This window comes from Zalophus californianus, chromosome 9, assembly GCF_009762305.2.
Source record: "Zalophus californianus isolate mZalCal1 chromosome 9, mZalCal1.pri.v2, whole genome shotgun sequence".
NCBI lineage: Eukaryota > Metazoa > Chordata > Mammalia > Carnivora > Otariidae > Zalophus > Zalophus californianus.
The window spans coordinates 6,422,245-6,445,470 of record NC_045603.1 but is presented as its reverse complement, the minus strand read 5'-3'; the positions used below and the strand labels follow the sequence as shown (position 1 = coordinate 6,445,470).

Sequence of the window (23,226 nt, the reverse complement as noted above, 5' to 3'; positions counted from 1 at the left end):
AGCATTCAACTCTTGGTTTTGGCTCAGGTCATGATCTCAGGGTCCTGGGATCAAGCCCTGCATCTGGCTCTGCTTGAGATTCTCTCTCCCCTTCTCCCTCTACTCCTCCTGCTCATGCTCTCTCTCTCTCTCAAATAATAAATAAAAATCTTTTAACTAACTAAATAAATAAATAAAGTCCTATAATAAAATCACCGAACGCAAATCATTAGATATCAACTATTTAGGGGATCATTTTTATTTTTATTTATTTATTTTTAAGATTTTATTTATTCATTTGAGACAGAGAGATACAGAGAGAGAGAGAGAGAGAGAGAGAGAGAGCACAAGCAGGGGGAGCAGCAGAGGGAGAGGGAGAAGCAGGCTCCCCGCTGAGCAAGGAGCCCGATGCGGGGCTCGATCCCAGGACCCTGGGATCATGACCTGAGCCAAAGGCAGACGCTTAACCGACTGAGACACCCAGGCGTCCCTACAGGATCACTTTTAAAATTGAAATCCTGCTTTCTGAGTATGGAAGTCACATATATTCATTACAGAAGTTCACTCACTTCACAACTATATCAAGTTGAAGGTAAAAGTAATTCATTCAGTAATTTCATTCTCCAGTTAACAATTTGATATGTACCTTCCAGAATGTTTTTTTTTAAATATAAACAGGAATTTTCTGTGTCTTACATAGGAATCATTCTTATGTCTTATATGTATCTTTTTTAAGATTTTATTTATTTGAGAGAAAGAGAGAGCGAGCTGGAGGAGAGGCAGAGGGACAGGGAGAAGCAGACTCCGCGCTGAGCAGGGAGCCCGATGTGGGGCTTGATCCCAGGACCCTGAGATCATGACCTGAGCCAAAGGCAGACGCTTAACCAACTGAGCAACCCAGGCGCCCCACCAGATGTTTTCTGTGTGTATATGTTTTTGTTCCAGTTTTTTATAAAAATGAGATCATATTCCCTGTTCAGTAATATTTTTTCCCTACTATATAATCTATAAGGGGCATGTTTCCTTTTAAATACAAGGATCTTATTTTCTTTCTTAGACTTATTTATTTATTTTAGAGAGAGAAAGAACATGAGTGGGAAGGGCAGAGGGAGAGGGAGAGAGATTCTTAAGCAGATTCCACACCGAACACGGAGCCCAACATGGGGCTCGATCTCACAACCCTGAGATCATGACCTAAGCTGCAATCAAGAGTCAGATGCTCAGGTGCCTGGGTGGCTCAGTTGGTTAGGCGACTGCCTTCGGCTCAGGTCATGATCCTGGAGTCCCGGGATCGAGTCCCACATCGGGCTCTGCTCAGCGGGGAGCCTGCTTCTCCCTCTCCCGCTCTCCCCTCTTGTGCTCTCTCTCTCTCAAATAAATAAATAAAATCTTAAAAAAAAAAAAAAAGAGTCAACTGACTCTTTTTAACGCTCAACTGACTGCACCACCCAGGAGCCTGAAGGATCTTACTTTCTAATAGTTTTGTAGTGTGCCACTGAACGAAAGGAGAGCATTACAGGACAGTTCTGAAGACTACCTTCATTATTAGATGGAGTGGTTTCCACATTCCTTGGTGACAAAGAAGATGCTTCTGGTTGTGCTGATGCCCATCCTGTGCTGCTCACCTGCAGCAAGGTGAAAAAAGTCATCAGTAAGCAAAGCAAGAAAAGTCACAAAAAAGTTCAAAGCAGGGGAAAAGCTAATAATTTAATAGTCACCTTCTAAGTACCTGGATTAACGGGAACAAAAGATAGTATTAAAACATGCCTATTTTTTTTTAAGATTTATGTATTTATTTTAGAGAGAGAGAGAGAGAGAGAGAGAGAGTGCACATGCGGAGGGAGGGGCAGAGGGGGAGAGACAGACAGACAGGCCTCAAGCAGCCTCCCTGCTGAGTGCAGAGCCTGATGCAGGGCTCAGTCTCCCGACACATGAGATCGTGACCCGAGCCGAAATTAAGAGTCGGACACTTAATTGACTGAATCACCCAGGTGCCCCAGGAGCACACTTATCTTGATGAGCACTGGGTATTGTACAGAGTTGTTGAATCTTTATATTGTATACCTGAAACTAATATAACACTGTGTGTTAATTACACTTCAATTACGGTCACCAAATCATTAATAAATCAGGTAGTGCCTACCAGGCTTTTCTCCAGTAAAATTACCATTTTCCCCTTCTCATCCCCTAGTCTTGGGAAATGAGTCACCAAGTTTGGTTGCCCTCAAGGGGAGGGGGTGAAGCTCCACCTCCTGAAGGGCAGTTATCTCTATATATACATGACTGAATTTCTCTCTAAGGAAGATCGTCCCTTCTCTTCATTTATTTATTCAATCATCTATTTATATTAGTGTAGACTTGTGGATATTTATTTTATTCTTTGGATTATAATCCAAATGGTCATTATTTTGCTGTTGACATTGTTCCAGCTCTGCCTCGCTAAAACAACCTGAGTTCATGTTAATGCTAATTCTAACACTCGTCCACATCAAACTGTTTCTCTCTCTCTCCTCCTTTTAGCCTGTTGTTTGTATTCCGAATACTTCCCAGCTACTACCTGTGGATATTCTATACCTTGTTCCTTATCAAACAAGATGTGCAGACTGTGACAGAATACCTCATCTTTTCTTTTTTCTGTTCCCTTCTTTGTTGATAACTACTTCTAATAAGTACTATGTAAATGAACATGTATGTGCACATTATAATAACAAAAAAAATCAAGGGACAGCAATTTCATGTCTGTACTTGAAAATTGGTTAAAGAATGGGTTGTACAGCAGTTAAGCAAACGTGCCCCCTCCCCAGTGGGACTGGGAGGAGGGAGGGCAGTGAACAGACACCTGAGGCTCTAAGCCAGGGGTCTGCACACATTTCCCTAAAGGACCACTCAGGAAATATTTTAGGCTGTGGAGGGCTTATGTTTCCCAGTCTTAGTGATTTGGGGATGATTACTGTTGCTCCTATCAGACCACAATAATGAAGACAATGGTTCTGGTCGCTTTTACTGGAGGCTCACTCGGTGCCAGCTCCTAATTCCTTGCATCAGTACTGACTTCATTCTTTTATTTAAGTAGGGAGCCCAACGCAGGGATTGAACTCACAGCCCTGAGACCAAGACCTGAGCTGAGATCAAGACTCAGATACTTAACTGACCGAGCCGCTCAGGCGCCCCCTGACTTCATTCTTACAATAGCCTTGAGATACCTTCTATGTACACAGCTAAACTGGGACAATGAGATTCAAACCCCTATTAAAATTTAGGTTTAGGGGCACCTGGCTGGCTCAGTCAGTTAAGCGTCCGACTCTTGATTTTGGCTCAGGTCACGATCCGAGTGGTGTGGGACTGAGCCCTGCATCCAGCTCCACGCTCAGTGGGGAGTCTGCTTGAGGTTCTCTCTCTCCCTCTGCCCCCCACCTCTGCTGGCATGTTCTTAATTAAATATTAAAAAAAAAAAAAGTCTTCATTCTTTGTCAGTTCCAGAGTTCTCAGATAAACTGTGGCAGACTACGAATAATAACTTCTCAGCCTCCCTGGCAGCTAGGTATCTATGTACAACTAAATTCTGGCTACTAGGATGTGAGCACAAGTGATGTGCACTACCTCTACATTTTTTTTTAGTAAAAGGATGGGGCACTTGCTTTCCTAGATGCTTGTCCCCTTTCCATTGCGGTGAAAGGTCATGAGCTGGAGCAGACACTTTGGACCATGAGATGGAAGCCGACATGTGGAGAAGAGCTAAATAAATCCCTCCCTCGTTCAACCCTGGACGTTAAAGCCAACTTCAGAACCGCTGATGGAAATTCATTTCTATCTTGATTAAGAGACTGTATTTCAGGGTTGTTTGTTACAGAAGCTTAGCCTGTCTCCTAAGTGAAACATTTAAATATACGCCCTTTAGGAATGTAAGAGTAAGCATACTTTAAAATTGTATAAAGCATAATACATACCTCAGGAGAAGCATGAGAGGCAAAAAAATCTTCCTCTTTCGGTGGAGGGGTCAAAGGTGGAACCACACAGCTATCCAGCCAGAGCTAGAACAAAAACATAAAGCTCTGCTTAGCCCTTCACCTGGCTTTAACAGGTTTTATTTAATAGTCTCACTCCCTTTCTAGAGATCTGTTTGCTAAAGATCGGTTCTTTCCACTATTATACAGTCAGTAACAGGCCTATGCAGGGCCCCTGAGCACATTTTAGTAATGTATCAATCCAGTCACTTTTGCGTCCAAACCTTAAGGATGTCAAGTACCAGATTCACAAGCTGTTTCTGAAAAGGAAAGATCAAGGACTTAATTTCTAAGAGCAGGTTCCAAAGTACGCTCAATCCTCATTAACAGTGGTTTCCATATTTGCAAATCCACCTACTTGCCACAATTTACTCGTGACCCCCAAATCAGTACTTGAGACACGTCTGCAGTCCTTCACAGACGTGTGCAGATCAGCAAAGAATTTGAGCCACCCAAGGTACACGTTCCCAGCTGAGATCGAACAAGGTGATGCTCTGCCTTCTCACATTAGCTCTCACACTGTAAACAAGTGTCCTTTTCGTGGCCTATTTAGTGCCACATTTTTCACATTTTTGTGCTTTGTTGGTGTTTTCACTGTTTAAAAGGGGCCGTAAGCCTAGTGCTGAAGTCCTACCTAGGGCTCCTAAGCACACAGAGGCTGTGATGTGCCTTGTAGAAAAAATACAGTGTTAGGTAAGCTTCATTCAGGTATGAGTCATATATAGTGCTGTGGGCAGTGAGTTCAATGTCAATGAGTCAATAATTATATATTAATAATATATTAAATTGGGGCGCCTGGGTGGCTCAGTCGTTAAGCGTCTGCCTTCGGCTCGGATCGTGGTCTCAGGGTCCTGGGATCGAGCCCCACATCGGGCTCCCTGCTCTGCGGGGAGCCTGCTTCTCCCTCTCCCACTCCCCCTGCTTGTGTTCCCTCTCTCGCTGTGTCTCCCTCTGTCAAATAAATAAATAAAATCTTAAAAAAAAGTAACATATTAAACTGTGTCTGTTATCTATTAAATGTTATCGTATCAATATGCTATTAAGTATTATATACTTAATCATATAATATATTCAATAAGGTGTCCTTAAGCAGAAGCACATGTAAAATAAGGTTATGTATTGCTGTGTTGATGGAAATGTCGTGACCAGAAGCTCGTAGGAACCTAGCCCTCTATTTCCCCTAGGAGTGACGCTTCAGCATTTCCAAATTCAGGGCTCACAGCAACCTCACAGAGCGTAACTTCCACGAACAATGAGAAGCAGCTACAGGTTGTTTCCTTGCAAGAGAATCCTGTTAGAAGGTTTTACTGTCCGAAATGGTTCAAACCACTTTTTCTACTGAAACAAATGTTCATCTGTTCATCTGAAGGAGACAATCCAACCCGCCAGTGCCTTACGTCAGTGCCGTGCTTCCGTGTTGCCTGGGAGGCCAGCGACCTGATTCTCTCCCGATAGAGCTGAGCAGCACGACTGTTGTACTTGGCCTTGGTGTCATTGGTGGCACAGCCGTGTTGATGGAAAAAAGAAGACTACAGAGGAAAACACACGAATTAATAGCAATACTGCATTAAATCTAACACGACCGAAAACACTGCTTCATGTTGTGAAGGAAAATACTATTATATCAATATGCTAGAAATATGCTAGAAAATACTAATGAAAACAAAATTAAACTACACTATTTTACAAAAATAATTTAAACCACACAATTTAGGGATGCCTGGTGGCTCAGTTGTTAAGCGTCTGCCTTCAGCTCAGGTCATGATCCCAGGGTCCTGGGATCGAGCCCCGCATCAGGCTCCCTGCTCAGCAGGAAGCCTGCTTCTCCCTCTCCCACTCCCCCTGTTTGTGTTCCCTCTCTCGCTGTGTCTCTCTCTGTCAAATAAATAAAATCTTTAAAAAAAAATACAGTAAAATAAAACCACACAATTCAATATAAACCTCTTCTTGTAAAAGGAATGCCTTCCACACATGCAACATTAGTATTTCGGTAAAACTGGGCATGAGACTAGCGTTACAAAATAAAATTGCTGGCCCTTCATTCCTCCATTAAAGCACCTCTGTCATTCCGGTTTATTTTGTTACTTTAGGGGACACTTTCCACTCTGGACTACTTTTAGTTCATGAGAAATTCATTTCAATTGGAATTCCACTAATTGGAATTGGTTATTCCAATTAGTGGAGCTATGCTGACCCTCACCTTGCCCAAAACTATCTCTTCATGAACAGAGACTGCAGCATAAGCAAGGCAGTAAAACAAATGCTTAAACAATTAGAGGAAACTGTTCAAGCACCTCTTAAGGGTCCATATACACAGACATCAATTACAGAACTCATATTTTAATTCAGCTAGGTGTTCTAAAAACCTGTATGAGCAACCCAATTTGATTAATCAGATATACTGAAATTTGTAAATGAAGTTTTACACATTTGAGGATCCTTATTTAGGTTTGTAAGAGGGGTTAAGGAAATCTGCTCTTGTAAAACTAAGCTAATTGGACACTTAAAAAGTTATTTTTTTAACCAGAAATTACTAAGTTAAGGATGGGGATCTTGTTTGTCTTGTTCATCACTATATCCCCACACCTAGCCCAGAGCTCTGTGTGGACAGGGTATTTCACAGATTTGAGGATAAGCAAGTCACCAGGGCCATCCACTGCCAACCCCTTCCAGCCTTTGCTATCGGATAGGGCCCCCCCACCAAGCTCATACATGCACACACCGAGCTTCTTTCCTAGCCTAACACACACTTATTCAAGAAGGGAAACAGCACATCTGAGATGAACTTACTGCGTTAGCATTTCCTCCAATCTGCATGCATCGCAGCTGAAACCAAGACCAGTTAGAGTCCAGCTCTGTAGATCTAAATGGAAAGAATATTCGCAAACGTTAACACATCTCTCCCCCAGAATCAAGCCACTACACTTTGGAAGACAAGAGTTCCGTGATTTTCCGGATCCTGAAGACTTCTAGGTTCGTGTTAACAGCGACATGGGACGCTGGGCCTGCAGCTCCAGCCCCCCTCGTCCTTCCTAGTGGCCAAGTGTCCAGTGGGCCGGCTGCCCGCAACCCTCCACACCTGACCACAGGTGGGTCAGGCCAGGCCAGCAGCACCTTGTGCTGCCCGGACTCCAGCCAGCTTCTCTTCTAGGGCGCAGGGACATGACAAGCTCCCTGGGGCTGCCAGAACCACTCTGACTCCTGGCCTCGCATCCTCAGTGGCTTCCGATCTAAACATCGGTAACGTGTCTCTGCTTGAATTTTTCACATCAGCTATCCATTTCTCCAGCGTGACCCCTAACGGGAGCCTTCGGGATGCTCACAGCCTTATCATCGGGTGGAAGGGAACTACCCAACGTCACCACCATCAGGGAGGGGAGAAAACTCAGGATTTAGTACTCTTAAAGGGAAAACTCCAAGTGTCTTCTCCCCGACCACACCTTATGCCCTACTTATCTGTAATCTGAGACCAGATCAGGGCAAGGGAAAGGCAATAACTGTATTTCTCAACAATGGAAGTTCTCCGAGTGATCACTGTAAAGCAAGAAATGACAGTACAACTGCGTTAGAAGTCTTTATATCAAATCCATAGTATAAGCAAAAAGCAAGGCTGTCCCGTATTCAACAACAGCTTGTCCCACACTAACTGTAAAAGAGTGTGGACATTTTTTTTTTAAGATTTTATTTATTTATTTGACAGAGAGAGAGAGAGAGAGAGAAAGAGAACAAGCAGGGGGAATGGCAGGCAGAGGTAGAGGGAGAAGCAGGCTCCCCGCAGAGCAGGGGGAGCCTGATGTGGGACTCGATCCCAGGACCCTGGGATCATAACCTGAGCCGAAGGCAGTTGCTTAACCAACTGAGCCACCCAGGCGCCCAGAATGTGGACATTTTTTAACGGGTATAGGTAGAGTACCCTGTACAAAATAGGAAGGTAGAAAGAGGTTTCAGATTCACGAAAGTTCTCCTTTTATGCTGCGCCTCCGAGTACTAATTTCTATGCTTCTTTGTATTGCTTAACCTTTGTAAATGTTACAATGTTATTTTGAAGCCAATAGCTACCTTAAGGTTAATAATAATACTAATACATATTATTATCACACATCCATAGGACACATCCACTTCACAGCAATACATAAAAAGTAAAATTTAATCCACCCTTCATAAGCAACAGATTTCCCAAAGACAAGAATAAAATCTTGAAGAACTTGAGGACCAAGCAATGTGACTAAACTATATACCCTGTTCTGAAATCCTTTTTCTGATTGATATATCTTGCTCAGTCCCGTTTCCATGGCTCTCCCTCAGTCCAAGTCAGACACCAGCCCCATCCCACTCTGTCATAGGGTGGCAGTTACCAGCACAGTCTCTGGAGACCGACTGAGAGAGAACAAATCTTACCTCTGCCATGACTCGCTGTATGACTTTGGAGAACTTACTGAACTTCTCTGTGCCTACTTTCCTCATGTGCAAAGCAGTGATCATTATAATATGATCTATTTCATTCTTGTAGGAATCAAATGAGCTTATATCTAGAAAGTGCCTGGCTCACGGGAAATCCCATATGGCTAAAATTCTCCGCATCACGATCACCATGACCATGTTAACCCCATCACACTGTGTCAGAAGCAGCAAGCTCCAGAGGACAGGGATGTCCCGTATTTTTTTTTGCCACACTCCTACCACAAGCATGTAACGGGTATCTGAATTTGGGCTGCCTTAATTATGTCCTAAAATTGGGGCTGCAAGTCCTCAGGTTGGCTATTCAGCCTTAAAACTTTTGGTCTTAAACAATCTTTAAAAAAAAAAAAATAAAGCCAAATATTTCTCTACATTCTCCTTAGAAATGAAGATTACAACTAACTGTTCCTGACCTGGCCTTCCAGGGATTCTCTCTCATTACATCGGACTTTCAAAAGAAAAGGTTTTGATGCTAGTGGACTGTGACAAGTCAGTCTTAAGAGGAAGCTTCATTACTCATGAGTGCCCGATACGAGGAGGTGACTTACTGCAGGTTATTTCTTACCTTTAATTTAGACTAAGACATGTGTGAAAGGTAATAAATAGTCTGTGACAATGCTAAGAAAAACGTAAGGCAGAGGAAGTTAAGAAAATTTGAAGAATTAGTGCCCTTTTAACGAAGTAGCTCTAGTTAACCAACGTGGTAAATGAGAAAACAGGTTTCTCCCGACCTCTACAATTCTTATGGTCAAGACAGGACCTCCTTAATGCTGCGTGAATTAGGGACACCTGCGTGGCTCAGGGCACGATCTCAGGGTCCTAGGATCGAGCCCCACATGGGGCTCCCTGCTCTCACTCTGCTTCTCCCTCTGCCCCTCCCCACCTCGTGCTCACTTGCTGTCTCAAATAAATAAATAAATAAATAAATCTTAAAAAAAAAAAACAAACCTGCATGAACTAGCTTCACTAGTGGCTGCCAAAGTCAGTATTTTTTCGTTAAGTAGAACATTTAGATTTTAGAAATCAGAAGGAATCTCACCAAATAATCATGACAAAGTTATCATGTAATGAAAAGTTTTAAGGGCACCTGGGTGGCTCAGTTGGTTAAGCATCTGCCTTCAGCTCAGGTCATGATCCCGGGGTCCTGCAATCGAGTCCCGCATCGGGCTCCTTGCTCTGTGGGGAGCCTGCTTCTCCCTCTCCTCCCCACTCATGCTCTCTCGCACTACCTCTGTCTCTCCCTCTCTCAAATAAATAAATAAAATCTAATAAAAAAATTTAAAAAAAAAGTTTTAAATGGAATTTTACCCTGTTATCACAGTTAATCTAGATGTTTCCTCGCAGACAAACCCGGGAACAGCTTCCAGGCAGGCAGCTGTTTAACTGTCCTGACTGCTCAATAGAAGGCCATGGGAGATGTCGCCTTCCTACACTCACATCACAAGACCTTGTCCTCGCGCATCCACTGGGCAGGCACCCAGACGACTTGGCCCTTCCTTCAAGGGAAGGAAACGGTGACAAGGAGAGGGAAGGAGCACAGCCAGGCCAGTGTCTGTGGGCACCTGCTGCGCCTGGGGCCCAGTCCAGACTGCCCGTGTTCACCCTTCAATGCCTCGGGAGTTAAGGACAGGCTCCGGCCTGGCAGTCAAGACCCTTCAAATGTCAGCCAAATCTTCGCCCTTGGAATCCTTTATCACCTCATTTTCCTATGCATATAAAAATTAGCTACTACACATGTCCCTTTTTCCAGTCTCTATACCTTTCCTTAAAGTCTGAGTGCTGACCTCCTTTCCCCTGCCTTGTTTTCATTATCAAAATCTCACCGAAATTTTGAAGTTGATTCCAAGTGTTACCTCCTCCTTCAATTTGGACTAACCTTCCTCAGAAGTAGATGCAGTACTGTTTCCATGTCCTGGGTGGCACTTGACAGTCTGTCCTCTTGTTCATGCTCTATTTAAGCCTGTCCCTGCCCCCCCCCCCCCCAGCCCACTGCAGGGAGGACTAGATTCCATTCACCTTTCATTAAGCTCATGAAATACTTAACAGTGAACTTGAGAAGAAACAGAGCTGGAGGGAGAGGAGCATGGTGCAGAGGGCAAGCCCCAGGCGGCGGTGGGCTGGGGCCAGTCCGGTTACGTCCACTCTGCTCCAAGTGGTGGTTGGCCATTTCTGTGGATGCCTAACCCACCTTTCCCTTGTTGGTTGGCAAAAGCAACAGTTCATACATTTTTTCCTTTGTAAAACCGTTGACTTGAAAAAACCCAAATCTCCATTTAAATAAACATTCCACCCAAGCCAAAATGTTCATCTGTTCATGCCTGGGGAGCACAACAGTGAGCGTGGGGGTGTGTGTGGGTGTGTATGTGTGTGTCTGGTCGCGGGGAGAGAGGAAGAAGAAGAGAAAGGGATTTGAGAGGAAGGACTTTTCACTTCTTACTTTATGAGCTTTGGGACTGCTTGGATTTTTTTTCCCACTGAGCTAATGTTTGTAATTGTTTTAACCAATAAGAAATGTCTCAACAGCAAACCTCCACCTCTTAAAAACAAAAATCCTACCCTTATCATCCTTGACGTACTCTTGCCCAACTCCTAGACTGCTGCCCTCCAGTTACACAGGATTTTTTAACAACCGTTTCTGAATCACTTATAAACATTGTGATTCATGGTTATATTTATCTGACTTTTTAAAGGCTAGTCATTAAAACTACAGCAGCCCAAGCAGGCTCTGCTGTCTAGCCTCATTAGGTTTCCGGTCGGTCCTTCCCTCACCCGGGAACACGTCAGATTTCCTGGAATGGTTTAAACTGGAGGTGTGCTTTGGTGGTGAGGCAAAGGGAAGGCCAGATTATAATGGGCGGGATTCAGCTGAGAGGAAGAGAGGAAGAACACAGGAAGGCAGCCAGTTATAAACTGTCATATGTTCACTGGTAACAACCGATCGGGGGCTGGTCAGGGGCCGGGGGGTGGGGGAGGACATTAAAAAGAAACTTGCCTTGGCAAGTCAATACCTCAACATTTAAAAAAAAAAGACAAGAACAGGAGAGTGTATTCAAAATGTTCTGGGACCAGCGTCTCTACGAGAAAAGGAAAGACGGGGCGCCTGCGTGGCTCAATCAAGCGTCTGCCTTCGGCTCAGGTCATGGTCCCGGGGCCCCGGGATGGAACGCTGCATCGGGCTCCCTGCTCCGCGGGCAGCCTGCTTCTCCCGCTCCCCCTCCCCCTCCCCCTGCTTGTGGTCCCTCTCTCGCTGTCTCTCTCTCTGTCAAATAAATAAAAAAATTTAAAAATCTTTAAAAAAGAAAAAAGAAAAGACAAGAAATGGATAGATACTCTGAAACCAGGAAGAACATGCAAAAGAACTCCCTTTTCTAATTACTTACTTATGCAGTTATACAGCTATAAATATTTAGCCCATCATGCCTCTATGGACTGATTTCTGAAAAAAGAACTCATGAAAGTACAACAGGAAAGGTTTTTTTAAGTTAATATATTAAAAAAGAAAATTAAGCTATTACTTTTACTACAGTTTTTATGCCATCATCTGAAATATCTCATCAAAATTATAATTGATTTTAGGGCACCTGGGTGGCTCAGGTGGTTAAGCGACTGCCTTCGCCTCAGGTCATGATCCTGGAGTCCCGGGATCGAGTCCCGCATCGGGCTCCCTGCTCGGCGGGGAGTCTGCTTCTCCCTCTGACCTTCTTCCCTCTCGTGCTCTCACTCTACCATTCTCGCTCTCAATAAATAAATAAAAAATCTTTAAAAAAAATTATAACTGATTTTATCTTAGAGGAATTAATGCCTTTTTTAAAAGATTTTATTTATTTATTTGACAGAGAGAGAGAGAAAGCACAAGCAAGGGGAGTGGCAGGCAGAGGGAGAAGCAGACTCCCCAATGAGCAGGGAGCCCGATGTGGGGGCTTGATCCCAGGACCCTAGGATGATGACCTGAGCTGAGCCACCCAGGCATCCCCGGAACTAATGCTCTTCAGAGTAACCACATTGTATCAATATTCCTTAAGTCATAATACAAAATAAAACTGCTCGCCACAATTCCAAAGAGCCTGCCTGCCTCTGTTGGTTCCTTCCCTGGAAAAAGAAGCGGCAGGGGAACAGATGAACTGGTTAGAGGGGTGAGCAGTAATGGAGACCTGAGCCAGGGCTGCTCAGGGGTGCCCTGCAGAACATGGTCTGGCCAAGGCCCATGGGGGCTCAAGTGCAGGCCTTGCTCAGCTTCCAAGTCCTGAGCCTTCCTAGGGAACCTTTTATTATTTCCATTTATATTACTTTACACAAGGGCACTTCGGCCCCCCGACTGGACGGTAGGGTGTGTTCAAGGGGGTACACACCAAAGCCCCATCAAGGCTACTACCAGACTGTTTGAGTAGAAGATATGTACTTGCCAGAAGAAGCCAATGCAGCCCACGTCTGCAGATAAAAAAAGAAAGACTTTCTTTCTACAAGCATTTGAAATTGCCACTAAAATTCATACAAAAGTCACCCACTCAGGCTTTGTGAGATCAGTGACCCTGGGAGCCAGGGCTGCAGGAATGTGCTGGACGCATACCCATGCTATAATGAGGGCATCTCGCTCTTTACATCAGCTCTCCTCCTGATGGGGCGTGTGATGGACCCACAGCACCCCAATCCCCTTCTATCATGAGCGTGTCACAGTAAGATTCCTCTGAGCTGCTGGTTATTAGAAGGTGATAAAGGGAGAAGAAGAATGTCTCAAATCCTCCATTCTAGACTCCGTCGTCAGCACTGTGGCCTCAGGTCCCTGACACCGAGCTCTACAGAATAGTAACTGAAGAGAAAATAATTCATTTTCCCTGTTCACCTAATTATAAAGATTTAAATCTCTATAACTCATCGCCAGCCTCTCCTTCTACTTGATGTCAAAGCAAACATGAAGGAAAAAGGGGGGAAAGACCTGTGAAACAACAGGATCACTCCCACCCGCGGTAAGAGAAGACACACTTACCGAATAAAACTCAAGTGAACGCCGAGTGACCGGTGTGACCCTGAGCAGTCGATGCAAAGAAACACCCCATAGGTTACACTTGCCCAGCTGGGATTCTTGGCACCACAATCAAAACACACCTGAAAGAAAATGTCAAAATTCAGTTATTAATTAATTCATATTAGCCGAAAGGGGCATTTCACAGGATACAATATAGAGTTTAGCTTGAAAGGGACTTCACCTTTACACTTTTAAACTGGTTATTACAAAATCGCTCACCTAGGGGCGCCTGGGTGGCTCAGGTGGTTAAGCGTCTGCCTTCGGCTCAGGTCATGATCTCAGGGTCCTGGGACTGAGCCCCACATCAGGCTCCCTGCTCAGTGGGGAGTCTGCTTCTCCCTCTCCCTCTGCCCCTCCTCCCTGCCCATGCTCTCTTTCTCTCTCTCAAATAGAATCTTAAAAAAAAAACTCAGCTAGATTTTTTTTTTAAACCTTAACTTTCTTTTATTATTGTATTATGCATAATTATATCATATTCATTAAGCATCAACAGGGCTCTTACCAGGCCCGCGCACACCAGCCAGGATGTCCCTCTGCTGGGAACACTCAAGGCCTTGCGGCCCTCTGACCAGTGGCAGCCCTCACACATACTCCTTCTGCCCCCAGCCAGACGCGACAGCTGGTGCGGGAGCCACCCTCGCTTGTGCGGGGTGGTCTGTGACCAATAATGAGACAGAAGTGCCAGTAGGTCATTTCCGAGATTAGGTTACAAAAGACGCTGTGGCACCCTTTCTGTCTCTTGCTCTCTCTCTCCCTTGGATCACCAGCTCTGGGGGAAGCTAGCCGCCATGTCTGGAGGACTCACGAGCAGCCCAGTAGAGAGCCTCAAGTGGTGAGGAACTGAGGCCAGGGGTCCAACAGCCAAGTGAAGGGGAGTGGAGGCCGGCTGAGCTCCACATAAGCGAGCTTGGGAGCGGGAGCCCCAGGCTTCAGAGAGGGCAGCCCCAGCTGACAGCGTTGACAGCAACCTCGTGAGACCCAGGGCCTTCCTCCCTCAACACTGACTGAAGCCACACGTTCTTCATCTGATAGCATCTGGCAACAGGAGCATAAAATGACTTTAAGATCTACAGAGTTTGTCATGGAAATCACCATTTATAATTAATAAAGTCAGAAAATTCCACTAATAAGAGAATATTTCATTTTTTTCCAGAAAAAGAGCCCCTTATTTTAGATACACTTTATAGACAGAGCCACCTATGTGAAGGCTGTTCCAACTCTAGTCATCGAGAAAGATCTGGCTTCTGGCCTTTTGAGGGCAACACCAAAGTGAAAACATGAGCAGATTGTCCAAAGCCCCTCACTGTGACAGGCTCACATTAAGCATGCATGAACAGTGGGGTTGGAGAGACAACTGACATGGAAGGTGCCAGTCCATTCACTTCCATCCAATTCAATTCAGTGTTTTTTGATTGCCTGCTGTATACCAGACACTATGGCAGGCACTGAGCTATTCAGAACTATCTGGCCTCACAGATTCCACAAACACTTGCCGAGTCCCTACCCCCTGCCAGGCCATGTGCTGGCTTTTCTGGAGCTCACTGAGCAGTGGGAGAGAAGGACAGAGAAATGAAGATGCCCTATGCACGTAAAGCAAGGAATCCCCTTCCAAGGGACACCAGACAGTGTGACCAACCCTGCCCATGTGCTGTCCCTCGGCAAGAAGCCATCTGTAACCCCCCACTCTGTCAACTAATAGTTGTGCACTTACTACCAAGTAAGTATCTGGCATGCACAAAAGTGGTTCGGGAAGGGTCAGCCTGCGTAGAGCCCATGTATGGAGCCCACAGTCTAGCAGGCAAGACAATTAGTTGTAAGTTGACAGGATACAAAAGGTTTTCCCAAAAAAAGGGTCCAAGAGGCAACTGAAATCTCAGGAACTGCATCTTAAAGATTTTATTTATTTATTCATGAGAGACAGAGAGAGAGAGAGGCAGAGGGAGAAGCAGGCTCCCCGCGGAGCAGGGAGCCCGATGCGGGGCTCGATCCCGGGACCCCGGGATCATGACCTGAGCTGAAGGCGGACGCTTAACCAACTGAGCCACCCAGGTGCCCAGGAACTGCATCTTCAATGGCAATTAGTGGCAAAAGGCTGTGTAGGAAATGGCCCTGTGGAGAGGGGTGACAACAGAGATGGTGCACAGCCCAGAACAGGCAAGACTTGAGCATCCCTCCTGAGGTGGTCTGGTGGCAAGGCTGAGAAGAGAGCAGAGAGCCTTCTAAACCTGCTGGCCTCAGCACCCTCCTGATCCACAGCTAAGGTGAGGGATTGCCAGAATGCAGCTCCACAAGGCCAGGGGCCCTCTCCTGCGCGCCTGAGCTGAGCGCTGAGCACTGAGCCCGGCCCAAGCAAGCACCCACTACACCCAAGTACAGGTACTGGGGCAGTCCGCAGGGGTGGCGGAAATCGGCAACTGTGGGGTCTGAGCTCAGGAGGCAATAGGAAATACAAGTCTGGCTCTCACAAATGCTGGAGTAGGAGACTGTGCTTTAAGAGTGGGGACTGCACTTTGTTTTGATATACAACCCCAAACTGAAGCTGAGATATGGTTTTCTAAGCAGAATATCACTTCCTATGGTGATGAAAAATAAATGCCTTTGGGCACCTGGGTGGCTCAGTCAGTTGAGCGCCTGACTGTTGATTTTGGCTCAGGTCATGGTCTCAGGGTCCTGGGATCAAGCCCCACCGTCGGGTTCCACGCTGCTTAAGATTCTCTCTCTCCCTCTGCCCCTCCCCCCGCCAAAAAAAAAAAAAAAAGGAAAGAAAAGAAAAGGAAATGCCTCTGCTTAACAATTTGCTTTGCCTAATGATGAGAATAAGTACTAGAGAAACAACAGCTAATGTTGAGTGTTTATTCCCTGTCAGGCATTGCTACTGACCAACTGGACCATCAGAACATCCCTATAAGGAGGTATTCTTATTGCCCCCATCTAGGCCAGCTGTTGGGCATGTGTGCCAACTGTGCGGCTGCCCGGGGCCCCACACTTAGAAAAGCCCCTGGTTGCTTAATGCTCTGCTGTCTCATCTTGACATTCTCAACACTTTTTAAACAAGGGCCCCCGCATTTTCATCTCACACATTTTGTATTCTCTGCAAATTATGTAGTGCAGTTCTCATCCCCATTTTATATTTAAACAATTTTTTAAAGATCTTATTTATTTGTCAGAGAGAGAGCGAGCGAGCACTAGCAGGCGGAGCGGCAGTCTAAGGGAAAAGCAGGCTCCCCACAGAGCAAGGAGCCTGATGCGGGACTCGATCCCAGCATCCTGGGATCACGACCTGAGCAGAAGGCAGACGCTCAACTGACTGAGCCACCCAGGCGTCCCTCTCATCTTTATTTTAGAGAAAACTAAGGACTTACGAAGTTAAGCATCACCACTGAGGAGTGGTATCTTGGGGACTGGACCCCAGGCAGTATGCCCCAGAGCTCACTCTTCACCTCTCGCCACACTGCCTCTCACATGGCTTGGCTGGCCGAGTTGGCCGTCATCCGTCTTCCGCCCACTAGACTCGCAGCTCCCCGAGGTGTCCCTCTCCATCGGAGTGCCCCACTGCTCTGAGTGCCCAGCTGACTACAGCTGCTCAACGGATACTTGTTGACAGAGTAACTCAAGCAATCAAGCGATAAAACTAAGGAACATATAGAGAGAAGGAAGGATTTCTGAAACTAGAACACTGACGCTTCTGGGTTAAAACCTTGATCCAAGTAAATATTCATCACCTTTGAGATGAAGAAACCAGATAACATAGTCTAAAAGTAAACCCAGTTGTTCCTCTTGAAGTACCTTCCCTGTGTATCTTACAGCTCTTTTTATAGCCCCTTCTGAAAAATGCTTCCTGTTCCCCAAGAGTTTCCCAAACTCTTCCATATTATTAAAACTAGATTCATCTTTACTTAGGTAATGGTTTCTTACTAACAATCAAATGAAAATTCTTAATCAAGAAATGTAGCACGAGACTGTGGAACATTACTGGAAAAGTATTTTTGCCACATGCTTTTACAGAGTATAAAATTTTCCACAGGGGCGTTGTTCGTAGTAAAGATCATAACAAAAAATGGCTGACGTCATTGACGACTAGCACGTGCAGGAACTGCTCTGAAGTGCTTCTCTTGGATTTTTCATTTAATCCTCCCAATAACACTCTGAGTTAGAGCCTGCTCAAGCCTCCATTTGCAGAGGAGGAAAGAACGTACAAAGTGGTCAAGTGAACTGCCCAAGGTAACAGAGTCACCAGCAAGCCCACACAAGTCCCTCAGAAGTGTCATAAAGACAATGACTTCTTATTTAAAAGAGGGCAACTTTCCTTTGATGAATTCAAAGAGAATACACATTGGTTTTGAGATAAAGCAGACAAAAAAGTACAACTTCTACACTGCTAACTGCAGATCCTAATCTTGTCTAGCTACGCAGCAACCACTCCCTACAAGCAGGTTAATCTTAACTTGAAAATCAAGAAAACAGCAAAGAAATTAGCATTAGAGAATTCCTGAAGCCTTTCTCCTCCTGACTTTCCTCCACTCATCAGACATCACCTCCAATAAACTCTTTCCTTTCTCACTCCTCTTATAGTCTGTAAAAATATGGGCTCCCTTCCACCAAGACTTAAAGGCATCTAATTTTATAAAACTCAGGATCTTTCTATGCCATGACATCATGACTCATGACCATGACCATTAACAGCTGTTCACTTTGGAGGTGACGGTGGGGACCAGACAAACTCCTGTCACAAGAAGGGAAGGGAGAGTCCACGCTGACACACTGACAGCCCTTTGCACTCTCCAGGTTCCAGCCTGACCTGTGATCCTCAGTGGGGTGTCACTTTAGCCCGATGTGTCATCACAACATCTCCAGCCAGTTGCGAAAGTTGTAAAAGTCACAGAGGAGAACCACCTCTGGAGACAAAAAAAAAAAAAAAAAAAAAGGAAAACCCCAACCTCCAAAAGAGACCCAAAGGGAAGACGGAGAAAGGGTCTGTGGTGGGCCTTCTTAGCAAGAGAAAAGAGCTGGAAGCCATTGCAGAGACCACTTAGTCGCCTTATCAGACAGGGAAACTGAGGCTGCCATCAAAGGGCACAGGGGACCAAGCAGGCTCCCACAGGCACCCCACGGGAACTTCGGAGGTCAGCTCCAGGGTGTCGAGGGGGCCAGTCGAGCTTTCCCAAGCGCCCAGCGCTGCCAGCCGGAGTCTCTGGGCCGGTGCGTGCTTCCCAGCTGGGTCACAGGTGGCCTGCGGTGTCGGCCCCGCTCACAGGAGCCCCTGTGGGTGCACCCCAGTCCTCTCTCGGGGGGGGGTCCCCGAGCTCGCCTCCAGCTGTCTGAGGAACTCACGGGGTCCACTCCGCCACCCCCAAAAGCAGCCCCCGTGTGTGCTCCCCCGCCCGGTGTCAGGAACCACAAGTGTGTGCCCCCGGCCCCCGGGACCCCCCGAGGCTGCCGCCTCCCGCCCCCGGGACCCCCAGGTGCCCGCCCCGCCCAGGACCCCGGTGTGCGCCCCCTCCCCTCCTCCTTGCTGAGGCTGGGGGCGGCGCGCGGCCCAGACCCAGACGAGGCCCAGGCGCCGCGGCCGCAAGTGCGACGTGTCACAGGCTGGGCCGGCTCCTCCTCCCGCGGCCGCGGCCACTGCCGCAGCGGGGGCCGCCCGCGGGGTTCGGCACGGATGCCCAGCAAGGCTGAACACGCCCGAAGGCCGTTACCTTGTTGGTGGGCACCGAGCGGAGACGCTTGAAGATGGTCAGGATGTCCTGCTTGCTGGGGTCCCCCATGGCCACCAGAGAAACGAGGCGCAGCCGGCCCGGCCAACCGGGAAAGTCGGAACAGGAGCGGTTGCCGCCTCCCGGAGAGAGACGGCGGCCGAGGGGGCGGGGCTGCGCGCGACGGCCAGGCCCCGCCCCTCCCGGTCCCGCCCCGGACCCGCCCACAACCGGAACTCACGCGCCCCTCTCTTCTCGCGGCCCTCGCTCCGCTGCACGGCTGGCTCCGCCCGCTCGAGCCCCGCCCTGGCGCTGCCCGCGCGTGCGCAGAAGCCTCTCGTTCCTTCTTCCCGCAGTGTCCGGAGATTCGATCGGGGCTGTGGAGGGCTGAAGCTGGGGTTGGGTAGGCTTGGCTCCTGCGCGCTCGGCCGTGGGACCCGCCACCACTTGGACTGGTCGATCGCCACTTGGACCGACGGACTGCTTGCTTGGCCGAGGTCTTCTCACCCCGTCCTCGTGAGGGCACAGAACCAGTGCCTCCAGGTGGCAGAGTAGGAAACGTGAGGGGAAGGACCTACCCGCCACCCCCGGGCACCCGCTTTTCGCAAGTGCCCACCCCACCTTTTTTTTTTTTTTTTTTTTTGCATTAAGCTAAAGCCGAGCCCTGGGTGGGAAGCTCTCATCGCTCGAAAATTGGTTTTCTTTTTAAAGTACCTGTTTGGGGATCAGGTCAGAGAGAGCAGTTGTCGTGAGGCTCAGTCCGAACTGGTGAATACAGACCAGAAAAGCCGCGGGACTTTTCCCAGCGGGGCCCCGGGCTGCGGCCCGCCCTGTGGCTGACATTACAGAAGGGTTCGAACTCGTGGAGAAAGGTGCCTCTTTTACTGTCGAGGGTGTGGAGCCGCTGGAAAATTGTCCCCTGAGGTTCGGTGGCGCAATGCAAGGAAAACAGGTTTACCCTGGTTGCAAGCCTGATTCAGCCCGCTCCTTCCTAGCTCGGTGACCTTGGTCGAGTCCTTTCTCCAAAACCGGGCTTGCTCATCTGTACAATGGGGCTAGAGATAAAGAATCCGTGCTGAGCAACGGGGGGGAGAGCAGCTTCCCCGGGGGAGCTCCGGAAAAGCCTTTGGCAGTGCTTTTCTGCTTTTAGGAGCTAGGAATGCTCTTTTGGGGCGCCTCGGTGGCTCAGTCGTTAAGCGTCCGCCTTCGCCTCAGGTCATGATCTCGGGGTCTTGGGATCGAGCGTCGCATCGGGCTCCCTGCTCCACGGGAAGCCTGCTTCTCCCTCTCCCACTCCCCCTGCTGTGTTCCCTCTCTTGCTGTGACTCTGTCAAATAAATCAATAAAATCTATTTATCTATATATATATAAAAAAGAAGCTAGGAATGCTCTTTCAACCTGTTTGATTAGATGCCCTCAGGGGAAGTTGGAAGTTTGCAAGGAGGTGGACTCAGATAAACCCAGGGTTGGAACTTTTCCAAGGAAGGGAAATGTATTGCCTAACGAAACAGTAAGCTACTTTTGCAGATAGCTGTGACTGAAAGTTCTTCCTTCTATCAAGTCAAAGTATATACTCTTGTATTCTGTGTCCTGTCATAGTGATGCAGGCTGGCCTGTCCGAGGACCCAGAGGGAGTCCCGCGGGACCAGCCAAGAGGGTCCATGGTTTTGTGCAGGACAGAGATCAAATGTGAACTGAGAGGAAGTAAGAGCAAAGTTTATTAAATAGTGTAAGTGATAAAGCATATGAGACAGAGTGTCTGGGAGACTCAGAAAGGAAAGAAGAGACCCCCCCCCCCCCCTTTGCTTGGGGTTGGGGTTTTTATTGAGGATCATGGTCTCTGGTGTACCTGTCTTAGGCATCCCAGCACCGGTCAATCAAAACGAGGACAAAGGCTCAGGTGTCCTGTTAAGTCACTTATGCCCTGGAGACAGGGATCTTGGCATCAAGGTATCTGGAGTCGGGTCTTGGAAAGCCTACATGATGACCCCTCCCAGTCACTCCTTGGATGATGTTATCTATCGTACTGGAAGACTCCAAAGAAATCATTAACTCCTTGACCATTACAAAGAGGACATATATTAAGGCATGTAGAAGGCGGAGGTGCACGTCCCAGCAAGAGCAGAAGCAGGAAAAGGAACAAAAAAGCAGTTTTTCTCTTGGGGTCCCTTCAGTTTCCCTGTCTTGATACTGGTTTGGCCCTACACAGAACACCGGGCATTTTTATGAGGAACAGCCATGTCATTTCTGATGGGAATGATGATTACTATTTGGAGCTGAAATCTAACTGCCCTCGGCTCAGGTCATGATCTCGGGGTCCTGGGATCGAGCCCCGCATCAGGCTCCCTGCTCCACGTGATGAGCAGAGGGCAAGCTGAGGACAAAACACAAGCTGACACCCCACAACCCCTTCCAACCCCCACCCCCCACCGTGAGATACGGGTGGCATTCCTCAGGCACTCCTAGCTGCCCCAAAACTAAGGGGAGGGAAAAAAACAAATGGTTAACTGATAAAGCTCACAGTCCTGCAGGACTGGAGTTTCCATCTGTTTACCAATGTCTTAGTGATATACAGGGAAAAGGCATTCTTATCAATAGCCTAACTTACAGAGACCCATAACTCAATTTCCTGGAGCCCTAACCTCACCGTCCGTGAGTGATGCGGGAAACAAAGGCAGAAGGAAATATAAACAAAGTTAAGTTTCTTTAAGACCTGCAGCCTATTGACAAGGACTTGTAATAGGAAGAGTGTAACATTTCTCCAGGAAGCTCCCAACTGTCTTCATGTTAATGCCTTACTGGAAGGAAAAGCAACCTTAACTCAGCAATCGCCAGGCCTCCATTATCATGTAAATCTCCTTTAGTATATCAAAGTCCTTTTGGATACCTCCCTTTTCCTTATGTCCCCCCAACTCCCAAGTATATAATCAGCCACCCCTCACAACCCTGGTGCAGCAGCTCTTTCTGCCCATGGGTCCTGCCCCCGTGCTTTAATAAAATCATCTTTTTCCCCCAAGATGTCTCAAGAACTCTTCCTTGGCCGTCGGCTCCGGTCCTCACCAACATTCCAAACATCACAAGGAGAAGGAAAAAAGTGCCATGAAGTACAGAGTCTATGGGAGTAAAAATGCTGTTTGTGTATGCACATGACTGGCTCATCTCTCATCTGCTTAAGTGTTCTTTGTAAAACTTATTACCGGCTAATACAGTATGTAATACTATATATTTCCTCCCTTCAGCTGAATATAAATGTATTGAGATCAGGTCTGTCTTGTCTACCTCTGTCCCCAGCACCTAGAACATGCCTGGCACATAGTGTGCATTCAAAAAAGATGTTTGGAATAGGCTTAGAATGTAGAAAGCTACAAAAGAGTGTCACTCCCCACATGATGAGAACAGACTGGATTATCCACAAAATCAAAGCTTTTCTTAAGCCTGTCAGATGGTTAAGGTTGCAAATCATCCAAGTAAACTGAATTCCGAAGAGAAACTGATGAAGTTTTAGAATATAAGTGAGGTCCGGAGCCGACGACCAAGAAAGAATTAAGATGTCTCTGGTGCAAAAAGTGGTTTTATTAAAGCGCGGGGGCAGGACCCTTGGGCAGAAAGGGCTGCTGCCCTGTGGTTTTGAGGAGTGCCTGATTATATACTCAGGAGTTGGGGAGGTGAGGACAAAGGGGGTGTCCAGAAGGACTGTCATATGCTAAAGACTCTCAGGATACTGGAGGCCTGGTTATTGTCAAGCCAAGGCTATTTCCCTCTCTAATGGGGCACTAACATGAAGACAGTTGGGAGTTTCCTGGAGGAATGTTACGTTCCTCCTATCACATGTCCTTGTCAATGGGCTTCAGGTTCAAAAGAAATCCAATTTTATTTACATTTCCTTCCGCCTCAGCCTCCCTTAATTTTATGGAGGGGAGGGTGATGGTTAGGGCTTCAGGAAACTGAGTTATGGGTCTCCTGGAAGTTAGGCTATTGATGAGAAAGCTTCTTCCTCGTAAATCACTAGGACATTTGTAAACTGAGGGAGACTCCTGTCCTGCAAGACTGTGATCTCTTATCAGTTAAC

General features: G+C 47.0%; 1 protein-coding gene across 2 annotated transcripts in view; it reads right to left on the bottom strand.

Moving 5' to 3' along the window:
- The window catches only part of ARFGAP3 (ADP ribosylation factor GTPase activating protein 3), a 49,439-nt gene extending 30,082 nt beyond the window's left edge, over positions 1-19,357 (bottom strand). The window contains exons 1-6 of one of the 2 annotated variants that reach the window (XM_027592969.2): positions 19,161-19,357; positions 13,426-13,544; positions 6,774-6,846; positions 5,381-5,512; positions 3,927-4,010; positions 1,517-1,604 (exon numbers count right to left, since the gene is read on the bottom strand). In XM_027592969.2, the coding sequence (XP_027448770.1) occupies positions 1,517-1,604; positions 3,927-4,010; positions 5,381-5,512; positions 6,774-6,846; positions 13,426-13,544; positions 19,161-19,229 (565 nt within the window). In that variant the 5' untranslated portion in view covers positions 19,230-19,357. The remainder of the gene's footprint in view (positions 1-1,516; positions 1,605-3,926; positions 4,011-5,380; positions 5,513-6,773; positions 6,847-13,425; positions 13,545-19,160) is intronic. The other variant, XM_027592968.2, reaches the window with a different exon arrangement.
- Positions 19,358-23,226: the final 3,869 nt, after the last annotated feature.